At 42.7% G+C, this 12,273-nt stretch overlaps 2 protein-coding genes across 7 annotated transcripts in view; both read left to right on the top strand.

The window, feature by feature from the left end:
• CEP112 (centrosomal protein 112) overlaps positions 1 to 12,197 on the top strand; it is a 159,484-nt gene extending 147,287 nt beyond the window's left edge. For 4 of the 6 annotated variants that reach the window (XM_064395727.1, XM_064395724.1, XM_064395725.1 and 1 more), the window contains exons 25-26: positions 8,366 to 8,467; positions 9,273 to 9,953. In XM_064395727.1, coding sequence (XP_064251797.1) covers positions 8,366 to 8,467; positions 9,273 to 9,551 — 381 coding nt within the window. In that variant the 3' untranslated portion in view covers positions 9,552 to 9,953. Of the gene's footprint in view, positions 1 to 8,365; positions 8,468 to 9,272; positions 9,954 to 10,797; positions 10,857 to 11,756 lie in introns of those variants that run through there. The other 2 variants (XM_064395728.1, XM_064395729.1) reach the window with 2 other exon arrangements.
• The window catches only part of AXIN2 (axin 2), a 51,326-nt gene continuing 50,833 nt past the window's right edge, over positions 11,781 to 12,273 (top strand). Inside the window, exon 1 of the mRNA XM_064395733.1 lies at positions 11,781 to 11,811. The gene's annotated coding sequence lies outside the window, so the exon portion shown is untranslated. The remainder of the gene's footprint in view (positions 11,812 to 12,273) is intronic.

Raw genomic sequence — 12,273 nt, 5'->3', positions numbered from 1 at the left:
AGAGGCAGAGGGACAGAGCTCCCCACAGGCTGAAAACCTGATGGTTCCACATCTGCACAATAGAGGATTTCTTGTATAACTACTTGTGGTGCAAAAATTTCAAATTTGAAGTATTTTTATTGAAAAGAAGATGTTGGAGAGCCACAGAGAAGCAGTGAAGAATGCAGTGGGAGTGGGAGCACTGCTCAGGCTGTTTGGCACCCACACACCACAGCATCAGTTCTAACGGGGCTCTGGGTCTCTCTTCAGCCTTCCCAGTAGAGACTGGTGGGCAGGAATCACTCTGATCTGGTTCTGTCTCTACAAGGGACCTTTCATGGATATAGGTGCCCCATAGGTGTATGGCAATGTTGATTTCATAGAATTTTGTTTGGGTTGGAAGGGACCTTAAGGATTACCCCACCCTCTTCCATAGACCAGGTTGCTCCAAGCTCAATCTTGAACACTTCCAGGGATGGGGCACTGTGGGCTTTGGGTACCATAAATGACCACAGACATTATTGGGAGCCCAATTCTACCACTTTTTACCTTAGTAAGTGTCTCAAATCCATTGATATATTCATTAATCTCTTTGATATAACAGCACCCCTCAGTTTTTAATAAAGACTGAGATGGTTACGATAAAGCAGGATTTTGAATTTGCCACATTTTATATTTGTGTATCATTTCCTTTAATAGCAAGCTGTGAAAGGAAAGAGAATTACAACAAATATACTAATTTTTTCTGTATGGCATGAGGTTTCGGATTAGCAGGAGGAGATAGAAGCTGAGATTCAAGCACAGAAAAACAGCTTTGCAGGTGGGATTTGAAAGGAGCTGGAAATCAATGGAGTTAAAAGTTCCCAGGAGCTCCATATGGCAGCAACTGCAGGAGAGGAGGCTCTCACCAACTGTGCAACTGTCAAAGGGAAAAGAGTCGGGGATAGTGGTGCATGTGTGGAAGCCAGTGATCAAATGTTAGCTCTGGTAATCAGACACAACTGGAAAACACACCAATATACACCTCCTGGACAGCACAGAATGAATTGTTGGAGCTTGGTGGCCAGCTGGAGAAAGAGAGCAAACAGAAAGTACAGGACAAATAGTTAAAAGGGAAAAGGGAATTGTTACCAAAAGAGAATAGAAGCATATGGCAGCATGCAGGAATTAGAGAGTGTTTTAAAATGTCACTTTTCTTGCTCTTTGTCTTAAATAATAGTGAATGGGAGAGACTGTCCTCTTAAGAGGGCAGTACCTCCTATTAGAGCGTCTGTGGTTTGCTTACATATTATCCATGAAGGGAACTTTGCTCTTTCAGGACCTGTTGAAGTAGGACAACAGGGAGCAGTGATACTGGTGCTTAATGCAGGGAACGGAAAGAAAAAGGAAATGGGGATGTCTGGAGGAGCCAGTGGATGACACAAGAACAGAGCAGCAAAACCTCATCTCCAGTTGTGCTCCCAGCAATGCCTGCTCAATTAGGAAACTGTCCCAGTCTCTTTTTTAGGAGATGCAGCTAAAAAGGACTGGGAAAGACCAACTTTATGGTGATCTTTACCTCCATGTAAATTCTAAGGCCCTATTTTGCTGTCAGTTCGATCAGCACTAAATGCCATCATGGCAGTTCCATGCAGGCAGTGCAGCTCTGTTTCTGCTGCACTGCCCATCCTTCCCAGCCCTGAGGCTCTGCAAGCCTGGCAGCTGCTTTTCCAGTTCAGACACTGGTTGGATTTTTGTTCTTGGAAATGGTGGCCATAAAAGTAGTTCCTGATTATGATCTACAGAGCTTTGCTTGTTCACAGGGTCGGTGTGAAAATGCAGATCCTGATCCTGCTGCTGCTGAGCTTTGTCAGCCCTTGCTGGCCTTGGGGAGCACTCGGCACCTCCTGAATCAGGCACTGGAACCTCTCCCTGCTGAGCCACCCCGGATGGGAGGGATCCTGTGGGAGGTGGCACGTGCTGGAATGTAAAACTGAAAGGCATAAATTGTTCCAGCAGTGGTGTCAGAGATGCTCAGAGCTTCATTTCAGACTCAATTATCCTGATAGCGCATGAGGAATGGCCAGAGGCAGAAATTAACCCCATGTGTTGGACCTGATGATCCCTGTGGGCCCCTTCCAGCCCAGAATATTCTGTGATTCTGTGTTTGGTCCAGCAGCACTGGGGAGCAGCTGGGCTGGTTTGGGTCTGGTTCTCTGGATCAGGGGGTGTCAGTGGGGTGTCCCCCTCACCCCGTGGAGGGGACAGCCCTCCTGCTGCAATCCCAACCTCCTGGGCCAGCGAAGGGATGGCAGTGACAGGAGCTGAGGGGAAGAGAGCTGGGGGAACAAAGATGGCATCTGCCATGAGTCATCTGGAAGGAGAAGAAAATAAGTCCAGGATCCTCCAAATCCCAGCTGGAACAATAGCAGAGCCCTGGAGAGGGGGAGGCTGAGAGAACAGCGTGAATTTTCTAGCCACAACATTCCTGGTTGTTCCGTGGTGTTGACAGTGAAAGCTTTTATTCCTCTCCAAGCCGTGTAGTCCCAGGAATGCTGTTCCTGCCATATGCAGCCCACTGGTGGTTTTTTTTTTTTTTTTTTTCAAAAAGCTTCTTTTGCAGCTATGAATTATATGGACTCAGATTACTTAACTACAATCAGAGGATTTTCCAGGTGGGAGATCTTGCTCAAGAAAAGAGAGATGGAAACACAAGCCACTGAAGTAACAAGGCCACTTGGATGCAGGTTGGGAAAAGAAAAAAAAATGTCCTGGAGCAGCAAACTCAGTGCCCAGCGAGGAGCTCAGCAGGGCTGCAGGTCCCCGTGGGTCAGTAAAACAACAAGGCAAAAATGTCTTGGATGCTGGGATGGTTTACTGGCTACAGACAGACACACAAAGGGGACGGCTATGCCACCAATTTATCTTTTATTGGAACTGTCAGGACAGGGGAGGTGCTCCAGCAGGATTTTCTCAGTGGAGAGCAACATGGTGTTCACTTGACGAAATGACTCGCTCAGCTGATCTCGCCCCGATGGTCGCTGCTTTCAGCTGAGCCAAAGCCGTGGGATTTATGGCATTCATTACTTTTCTTAAGAACTCGAGAACATTTGTATCGAGTTGCACGCTGTTCCTCCAAATCTGGGAGAGCCATATTTCAACAGCCTTGCACAGTCAGAGTCAAAATTCCCTCTGCCTGGAGCCAGACTGGAGAGTGGCGGATATTGGCGTTCGGTGATTTTCTGAAAAGACAAATGTGCAGACCTTGATCTTCTCTGAAACAATTGATACATCATGGGATTCTTCGTTGGGAGAAATCATTTCAGAAGATTTCAAGCTCCGGTTCAATATTCTCTTACAACAGAGGCCGGAGGGATCTGAAATTTAAGGAAATTGCCAATTTTTGTTGGATTGTTCCTGGGCTGGGGACATTGTTCAGCGTCCCCCAGGCCAGCTGAGGGAGGAAGGGGCACATCTGGACTCACAGAGGTTTTGTAGGAGTGGAGCTGTGCTCCCTTAGACTTCAGGAGTGCTGAAAAGCAAAGGAGGACTCCCTGCAACTGGGGAGCACACAAACAACAAGTGATTAATCATTCTTTGCATGTTCGATTGGTTTTTGCTTGCATTTTGGTTTTTATTTTTTGGTGGATTCCTTTGGTTGGTTTTTTCTGTTGATTGGGTTTTTTTAAAATTGGGATAGCCTTGTAATATTTTGCCCTTCACTTGCCCTTTTCACAGTGCTTTCAGAAAATTCCTTCACCTGAATGAAGCTGACCTATGCACTACTATTATTACTATTATTATTATTATTATTATTACTACTATTACTACTATTACTACTATTACTACTACTGCTACCACCTTCATTTAGAAGGAGGAGACTTTATTCTGAGATTATCTCCCTAAGACTGAAGGGGTTATTTTTACCTGTTTGGAACCCTCACCTGTCTTCAGATTTATTGCAGCAGATCTTTCCTGTCTCCACTCAGATGTTGCAGAACAGATCCATAACCTGTTTAAAAAGGGTTTTTTCTCTTAAACAGCATTATAGCACACAACTGTTGATATAGGAAAGTATTTAGGAGAGACAAGAAATAACTTTTCGCATCTTATTCACCCTGAAACATGGAGAAAAATTGATAATGACTAAAAGATCCTAATTATGTCTTTTGGTCACTATCCTAGTATTCCCTGGCACACATTATCCTGCATAAATATTACAGACAGGCAGAAATTAAAATACTAAAAAAGCCATAACACCCTGGTTAAGGCAACTATCTTTTGATTCTTATCTGACATAAACACAAAATTAACTTCATGCCCTTCAAGACAAGATTTTTTTCTTAAAGGAACTTGAACAACTTTCTGTGGTGCCTTCATTTACTTCAGAGTTTCTTTTGCAGTTTCCTTATGCTCCCCAGTTCTGATAAAGTCATTTACAGCTGGAGTGTCTGGAGAAGATTGGATTTGTTTGGGGCTTTTGAATTTTGGATTTTTTGTATTTTATGAGATGGGTGTTTTGCAGCAGGGATGAACTCAGCATCACAGAGCTGTGGGATGTCAGGAGGGAAGAGCTGGGTGTTGGGAACCTGAGCAGGATCTCATGGAGAGCATGGAAGAGACACAGAGCACCCTGTGCTTTGCAGGCTGGTGGGAGCACATGGCTGAAATTCATCTGGTCACCTTGAAGATGCTGCATTTCTCCTGGATGTGCTTGGGTTGTTTCTTTCAGAAAGGAAGGAGAGAGACAGGAGCACAGCGAGGAGGCAATGGAGCATGTTCCTGTGCTCCCACCCACTCCTAACCCAGCCCCCAAACATCCCTCTGAGCTTTGTAGAGAAGATGGGTGGCTGCAGAACTGAGCTGTGCCAGCAGAAGACTCTGGGGAGCAGTAAAAAAATTGAAGCTGATTTCACAGAATTCCCAGAATCACAGAATGACCAGATTGGAAGAGACCTTCAAGATCATCGAGTCCAACCCAGCCCCAACCTCTCAACCAAACCCTGGCCCCCAGTGCCACATCCAGGCTTTGTTAAACACACCCAGGGATGGGGACTGCACCACCTCCCCGGGCAGCCATGCCAGAACTTTATCCCCCTTTCTGGAAAACACTTTTTCCTGATTTCCAGCCTGTATTTCCCTTGGTGCAGCTACAGGCTGTGTGCTCTGGTTGTGTCAGTGCTGCCTGGAGACAGAGCCCAGCCCCAGCTGAGCACAGGCACCTTTCAGGAAGAAGGTGGATTCTGGAGCAGATTCCAGGGAAGTGGAGCCACCATCCCTGGAGGGATTGCTGAGGTGTGTGGACGTGGTGCTGAGGGACCTGGCAGTGCTGCTTCATGGTTGGACTTGGCCTTAAAGGCTTTTTCCAACCTAAACAATTCTGAGATTCTGCTGATAAGCACTGGGTTAGTTGGTTCGGAAAGCTCAGGTTTGTATATTCCTATTCTGGGCATCAAATCCAACTTTTCTCTCTTTGAGAATGGTCAATACCTGACACAGTGTAGCCTGTGAAACTCCAAGTCCCATTTTTGCATCACTTTATATAGTTATGTCACTATTTAATCTGTTCTTTTTTACTGATTTACCAGGTGACCAAGCACACATGAGCTATGTGTGGCCACTTCAGCTTTCTGCTGACACCAAAGATGATTGATGGTCAAACTCCAAACCTCATATATTAGCCACCAACCTGAATAAACAAAGACCAGTGTGGCAGCTTAATATTAAAAGCTATAAAACCTTCCTGGGGGTTCATGGATTAAATCAGCTCGCCAAAATGAATTTTCAAAGGAAAAAAAAAAAAAAAACAACTTTCTCAGGACTGAAGAAAAATGAGCACAAGTAAATGAAATAGAGCCATCCTCATCCAGCCGACTAAAGCCCTCCTGAGGGATGAAGAATTGCAATTTTAAACGTCCCTCAAGTGTGCAAGAGGAGACACAGTATTTGTGGATCCTAGGGAGGCAGCTTGAGGCTATAAAAGAACAAAAAAGCCTTTAAGGCACAAAAAACCCTATCCCTGCAGACATAGCTTTAGTTGGTGAAAAATAAGTGTCAAAAAATAAAAACTTTCTGCCATTAAAATGAGTACCCATTAGCCCACTGGATGTTATTTTTCAGTTGTAAGAAGTGATTTAGATTTTTGCCATGCACTATTTTAATCTCTTGGGTCAATAAACCTTGATAGTGACTTCAGCCAAAAATACCAGCAGGTTGTTTACCATAACACGGCAGGAAACAGCTGGGCATTTATTTTCATCTTATTGTGATGCAATTACCAGTGAGCAGAGCTGAAAGCAGCGTGTTTTGTCTGCTCAAACAAATTGGAATTGTATCCAAAAGGGCAGGTTTCACTGCAAAAAAAAAAGTCTTGTCTCTGAAACAGAGTAAAGGCTCAGTCCCAAGCCAAACTGCAGCTACCAGGGCTTGGTTCTCATTTTCTCTCTCCATTCTCAGCTGACCCTGTAAGATATCTCCATACTTCAAAGCACAATGCAATATTTCTTCCTGGCTTTCCAAGAAACACCTTTGTCAAAAGGGAGTGATCCTCTGCTGCTCTGCAAAGTTAATAACAAATGTTCCCAGCGTTGTGAAAGCACTTATTGAGAGGCCAGCTGCAGATTAAACTGTTAAAAGCAGTGACCTGGTTGCAAGAAAACTCTTGCACAATTAGAAAATTATTCTTTCCCTCACAGAGCTGTATTAAAACTTCTGTCACATCTGCATATTGGCCAGATGAGCATCCATATCCTCCTACCCATTAAACAGATTGTTATTAATCAAAATTTAGGAAATAAAAGCATTTTGCTGCCCTGGCTGCCTGTTTCTGGTCTCGTCTCACCAAGAATAAATGGAACATGTTGAATCAACTGAAATATATGTTTCTGCTCTATCAAGGTCCCCACCCAAATGAGCTGTTGGCTCAGAAAATATTTATCCTGGCAGACCACTTATGCATAACTTTGGAAGCCTTGATAGAAATAGTAGCATGAATTTATTGGTGTAGCTCTCAAAAACATAAATTTTGATCGCTGGCTTATACACAAGCAGAGTTCAAACGAGGTTTCCTGTCTCACCTCTTTTTTTTTCCCTTCAGATTTGCATAGTGGCATCACTTCCTCGCAGTTCCCAAGGAAAGCCTCTAATTGCCCATTTGCATAGAGATTTGGCAATTCCTCCTGCCTGTCGGGGTGACTCAGAGGGAGAATTTTCCTAACGTTTCATCAGATTGTTTTATTCCTTTTGTATTGATAATTGCACGCTGCATAATGCAGCTTCTGGCGGGAGCTGCTTTCCCATGGGATGGTGCCCGATGAACTCGGCCTGGGGTTCTCACCTGTGGAAGCTCTGGGAGCTGGGATTTGGAACTTCCTCAGGTGTGAGGCTGAGGGTTGGATTTGTGGTTGCAGTGGTGGAGTTCAGCCATTTGGGAGCAAAAATCCAGCACCAAACGGTGTTGGTGAAAAAAAAAGAGAGATTCCGTTTGAAAGTTTCAAGATAATTTATGAGTTAATCTGATATCGAAGCCCTTTGATCCTTTATTTACATATTCAGCTGCTAATCCAGAAAAACACCCAAACACTTGCTTAATTTGAATTAAGCAGTTAATCCTATTGGGAGTTAAGTACAGATGTGAGGTCCTGATTCAGCCAAGTGGGAACAGTGATGGGCTGGCCTGAACCACACTGCCCAATTTATCCCAGGTCAAAACTCACCAAATCCAACCATTCTGGAGAGATAAGAAGCACAACCTTTCCATCTGATGTCTCTTCATGTAACTCTGCCCTGTAACTCCTGTTTACTCAGCATCTGTTAAATAAAGTTGCAAATGAAAATTTGCCCCTGTTTGAACCTCCTTATTTTGGGGTCTGAAATGCTCAGATCTGCTCATTGCAAGTTCTGTAGTCTCCATGAAACTGAGGAAGACACAAAGTGCAATGAAAAGTAGTTGCAGGATGAAGAATGGTAATAAAAAGTCCACAAAAGCACCTAGAAGTTGAGACATTTTGTAAAATTTGTCTGTGTAAGGGAGAAAGGGACAAATGTCACCCCACTGACCTGGTTCAGATGCCACTAAAGACAAACAGAAAACTTCTGTCAGTTTGCAAGGTGTGTCTGTATAAATGCTCAGTTCAGATGGATTTAAGATTGATTACTGCTTCTTCAGACCATGTTCTTTTCTCATTTTTTTCCCCTCTCCATATATATTTTTACTCTTATGCCTTTCTTTTTCTCTTTTACCTCTTTTGTTCTTTACAGGTCTTCGCTGATCTTTCTTCTCTTTCCCTTTTGATACCAAAATTAATTCTGTGTTTATTTGACCTCCAATTTGGGCAAAAGAAGCAAAAAAAATTTACAGCACTAAGAGCAGCCATCTCTATATAAATTTCTCTTTATTCTCTTACAGTTGGTTACTATACGAGAAGAATATCAAAAAATACTCAAAGGGCTGCTGCCAGCATCTACCAGAAAGGAGTTTGAAGACACCATTTCATCTTTAAAATCTCAGGTAAATTCTTATTCTTCAGCATTTTAGGCTGGATAAAAGCCCTCTCTTCTAGACAGGAGGTTATGACCGTCTGAAATTTGGCCAAAAAATACTAAAGAAGTGTCAAAACCAAATTATGGCAGCGCTCACATGCTTCTCGCTCAGTGTCATATTTCACAAAACTTTTCTCCTTCAGCTTGAGAGCTGCCATATTGTATTTTTTGATCCCAGACTTTTCTTCCAGGAAAAGCTGTGCTTTATTCAGTATTAGGGGTTTTTCCTCAGCCTTTCAGATACAGCTCAAAGTTGTCTTTCATCTTATGCTGGTTCTCCTGAAGGAATCATTTGAAGGCTGCCTATAAAGGGTAAAGAAGAGGATTAGAAAGACTTTTATTTTCTTTCCAGCCTATGTAATAAAGCAAATTGGATAATTTTTAAGATATTTGTCTAAATGATCATTGTGATATTTTTACATTTTCCTATTTAAAGAGACTCTGTAATGTCTTGTCTTGGACATTGCTGACCACCAGTTTTTCTAGATTAATGCAGAATCAGTATGATTTCTGTTAACTAGACTATTAAATTTCCTAACAGGAATATCCAAATGTCACTGGAAATAAGGAATTGCTGATTAATTGGGTGTGTTCTTTGCACATGGTTCCCACAGAAGTTATTTGGGGCTTTTCTGTTCAGAGTATTGGGAGCTGGAAGAAAACAAAATGTCACAATTGCCTGAACTGCAGTGAGGAAGGATAAATAGCCATAAACAAGGGTGATACAGCTGTGGAATAATGGGAATGAAGGAAAATGCCACCTGTGTTTGCAGGACTGTGCTTGTAACCGAGCTGGGAAGGACTGGGATGTGGGATCTGGGACCTGGGATCTGTCCTGGCTGAAGGGAAGAACTGGGACAAGGACAGTGCCAAGCTGGTGGCTCAGAGCTGCCCTGAGCTCTGGGAAGAGCAGAAACCTGAGGACACAGAGTACAAGTTATCATCACATTATCATCACATCCTTATGCCAATTTTCAGGACCGTTTTTCAAGAAATTATTGATCTACAACATCTCATTTCTCTTTCCTGCACAACCTTCTTTATGGAGATGATTGGTAATTTCATTTATTCTGGGATTTTCCCCCTTTTTTTCTCTTTGCAATGCATAAGAGTTATTCCATAGCATATTTTGCTCTGCATAAGACACTTCCCCTGGCAGAGGCCACCTTCAATGGAAGTAGGAAATTCTGAAAGTGGAAAGTCAATATTTCTATGTGCAGGGAGTGACACAACTAACATTCTGGCTGTAAACATTCTGCTTCCATCTTAAGGGATCCCTAATGGAAATTATGCTCTTTCTCATTTAAATAGTTGTGTGAAATAAAGAGTTAAGGGTCTGTTGGGGAGGTCTATTTCCAGTTCATAGTAAAAAGCTATTTTTTAAAGACTCCTAAAAGGACTCTCAGCACTGCCTGGTAGGAAGCATCACTCTGAACTCATACCACACCTTTTAATGAGTTAAAAAAATTTTAAAAAAGTAGAATCTGATATCCACCTGCAGAGGTTCTGTAAGCAGCAGCATTTCAAAGGAGTAAAAGTACCTCCACACATGAAAACCTGGGTGCTCTCCCAGAAATCCATCTCTGCTGGCTGCGTTCCCACACGCGCTGGCGTCGGAGCCCGCTCGGGGAGCTGGGCTCTCTCTGAAGCACAGGTGTCCTGCTCTTTGAAAATTGTTGAAATTCCTGTTTGAAAACATCAGACAAGAAGGCCACTGGAATCCCTGCACCTGTCAGGATTATTTATTGTTGGAGGAGGATGAAGAGGATAGGCTGGGTAAAAGCACCGCGCGGGGATAAAAATAAACAGCAGAAAATGAAAATACTCGATGCTTGGGTGAAGTTTTCTAAACGTGTTGCTAAATATAAAGGATTTGCTGCCTGGCTGTCTGCTCCTGGAGAGATGCAGTGTGTTAATAAGCATTAATTCTCATACACTTGGGGAACAGGTGAGTATCTCCATCACAAGAGCAGAAGTGCAGGGATCAGAGCACAGGAATCCCATGGGAGCTGCCAGAAGAGCAGGAGCTCCCAAGCCCTTGCACAACCCAGATGGTGCCACCAGCTGGGTTTAACAACTGGTTTGACTCTGTTCCTAAGGAGTGAAGATGCACAGCCAGAGCAGAGCCAGGGAAGCCAAGAGAGCAGTCTTCTATTAAATATTAATTCTTCTACTCAGCTAAAGTGTTACTGCATGTTATTTAGGCAGGAGAGACCAGAAAAATTCCTTTTATGAAATGAGCACAAATATATTGATTGGAATTTTGTACCCTGTTTTCATGTGGGATGTATTTTACAGGTAAGTTTTCTGCAGAAAAGAGTCCTCCAGGAAGACCTGAACGCCTACCACGCCAAAAAGTACGGGCTTATCTTTGATCCATTTGCACCATTTCACACCTGTGGGTCCCAGTGCTTGAAGTTTTACAGCTTAATTCGAACCCTCCACCATGGGCGCAGTTTGAAAAGCTCCTTATTTTCAGTAAACAAGCATCTGAGAAGTTCTCCCCAGTGCTTAGTCAGTAGTGCTAGAGCAGGATTAGAGAAGCTGCAGGTGCTCTGCAAGTCTGGGCTTTGCCTGCGTGTCGAGGGTGAGGCGGCGGCTCCTGCACAGCTGCGGTGATGCCACCTCCTTTCAAGATGGAAAACAATGATGCAAGGCAGAATATTACAGATCACATCTTCAAAGGACCGGATCTCCACGAGCCTGAGCTTTTTTTTTTTTTTTTTTGAGAGGTTTACACCCTCCAATATAAATTATGGCAAGTGCTGCAGCCATAAAAAGCCTGGCTGTGCCTTTAGAGTAAGTGATTCACGTGGAGAGGTGAGTACAAGGAAACCTCCTAGGAAAGCCACTCCATCTTTACTGTATTTATAGACATTGATGGTGTTTCATATCTCACGTGAGGGTTTCTGCAGCTAAGAATGTGTGCTCGTAAAAATAGTGTCAGCATTTGTAAGGTTTAAGCAACTGTGAGAAGGTTAGCAGTGTGAGAGTTGGTGAAAATATTAATCCTGAATTATTTGTTAACAGGAATTAGGTGAAAATATTAATCCTGAATTATTTGTTAACAGGAATTAGCTAAAGCTAACTGGAAACTGAAAATGTCGTAGACCCTTGGTAATAAGTCCAGCATAGGTAACTTTGTTAGATAAATAGAAAGCTCCAGACCCACTGCCCACTGGACCCAGCCCTGCTTTCAGCCTGTTTTTTATAATAAAATAATGAGGTGTAACTGACAAAAATCTCTTTCTTTTCAGGTAGCTGATGGACCGGTGGGATCTCCGTGATTGCCAAATGGACTGCTTTGAATAGGTTTGAAGATTTGGCTCTTGTAAATTATAATATAAAGATTAGTGGTTCTTTTGTTAGCACAAAAAAAATGAACTTCATGAAAACATATTCATAGCTCATTGCAGCATGGATTTTGTTGTATCTTCCTTCCATTATTTTTTTATCATTATTTTATTACAGATTTATGCTTTTGATACACGGTTTGACGCCACGCTGAGCTTGCTTACTGAGCAAGTAGGCTTTGCTCTACTAATATTTTTGTTACTCCTTCCCAATACCATTTTTTTCACTTTTAAACATGAAGAAAACCCCATTTTCTATTATTATTGTCCAAGATATTTTAACATATTTTGACATTCTTCTGTGTCCACGTGTTTACATAATATTAAAATATTATTATTTTCTTATCTTTTTGTTTTGACATTATTGTCCTGCTTGAGCATCTCACTCACCTCAGTAGCCAGGGGGGTTTTGTGTGGCTTT

The sequence above is a fragment of the Passer domesticus genome, chromosome 20 (assembly GCF_036417665.1).
Source record: "Passer domesticus isolate bPasDom1 chromosome 20, bPasDom1.hap1, whole genome shotgun sequence".
NCBI classification, from domain to species: Eukaryota; Metazoa; Chordata; class Aves; order Passeriformes; family Passeridae; genus Passer; species Passer domesticus.
This window is presented reverse-complemented; position numbering and strand designations above follow the sequence as displayed.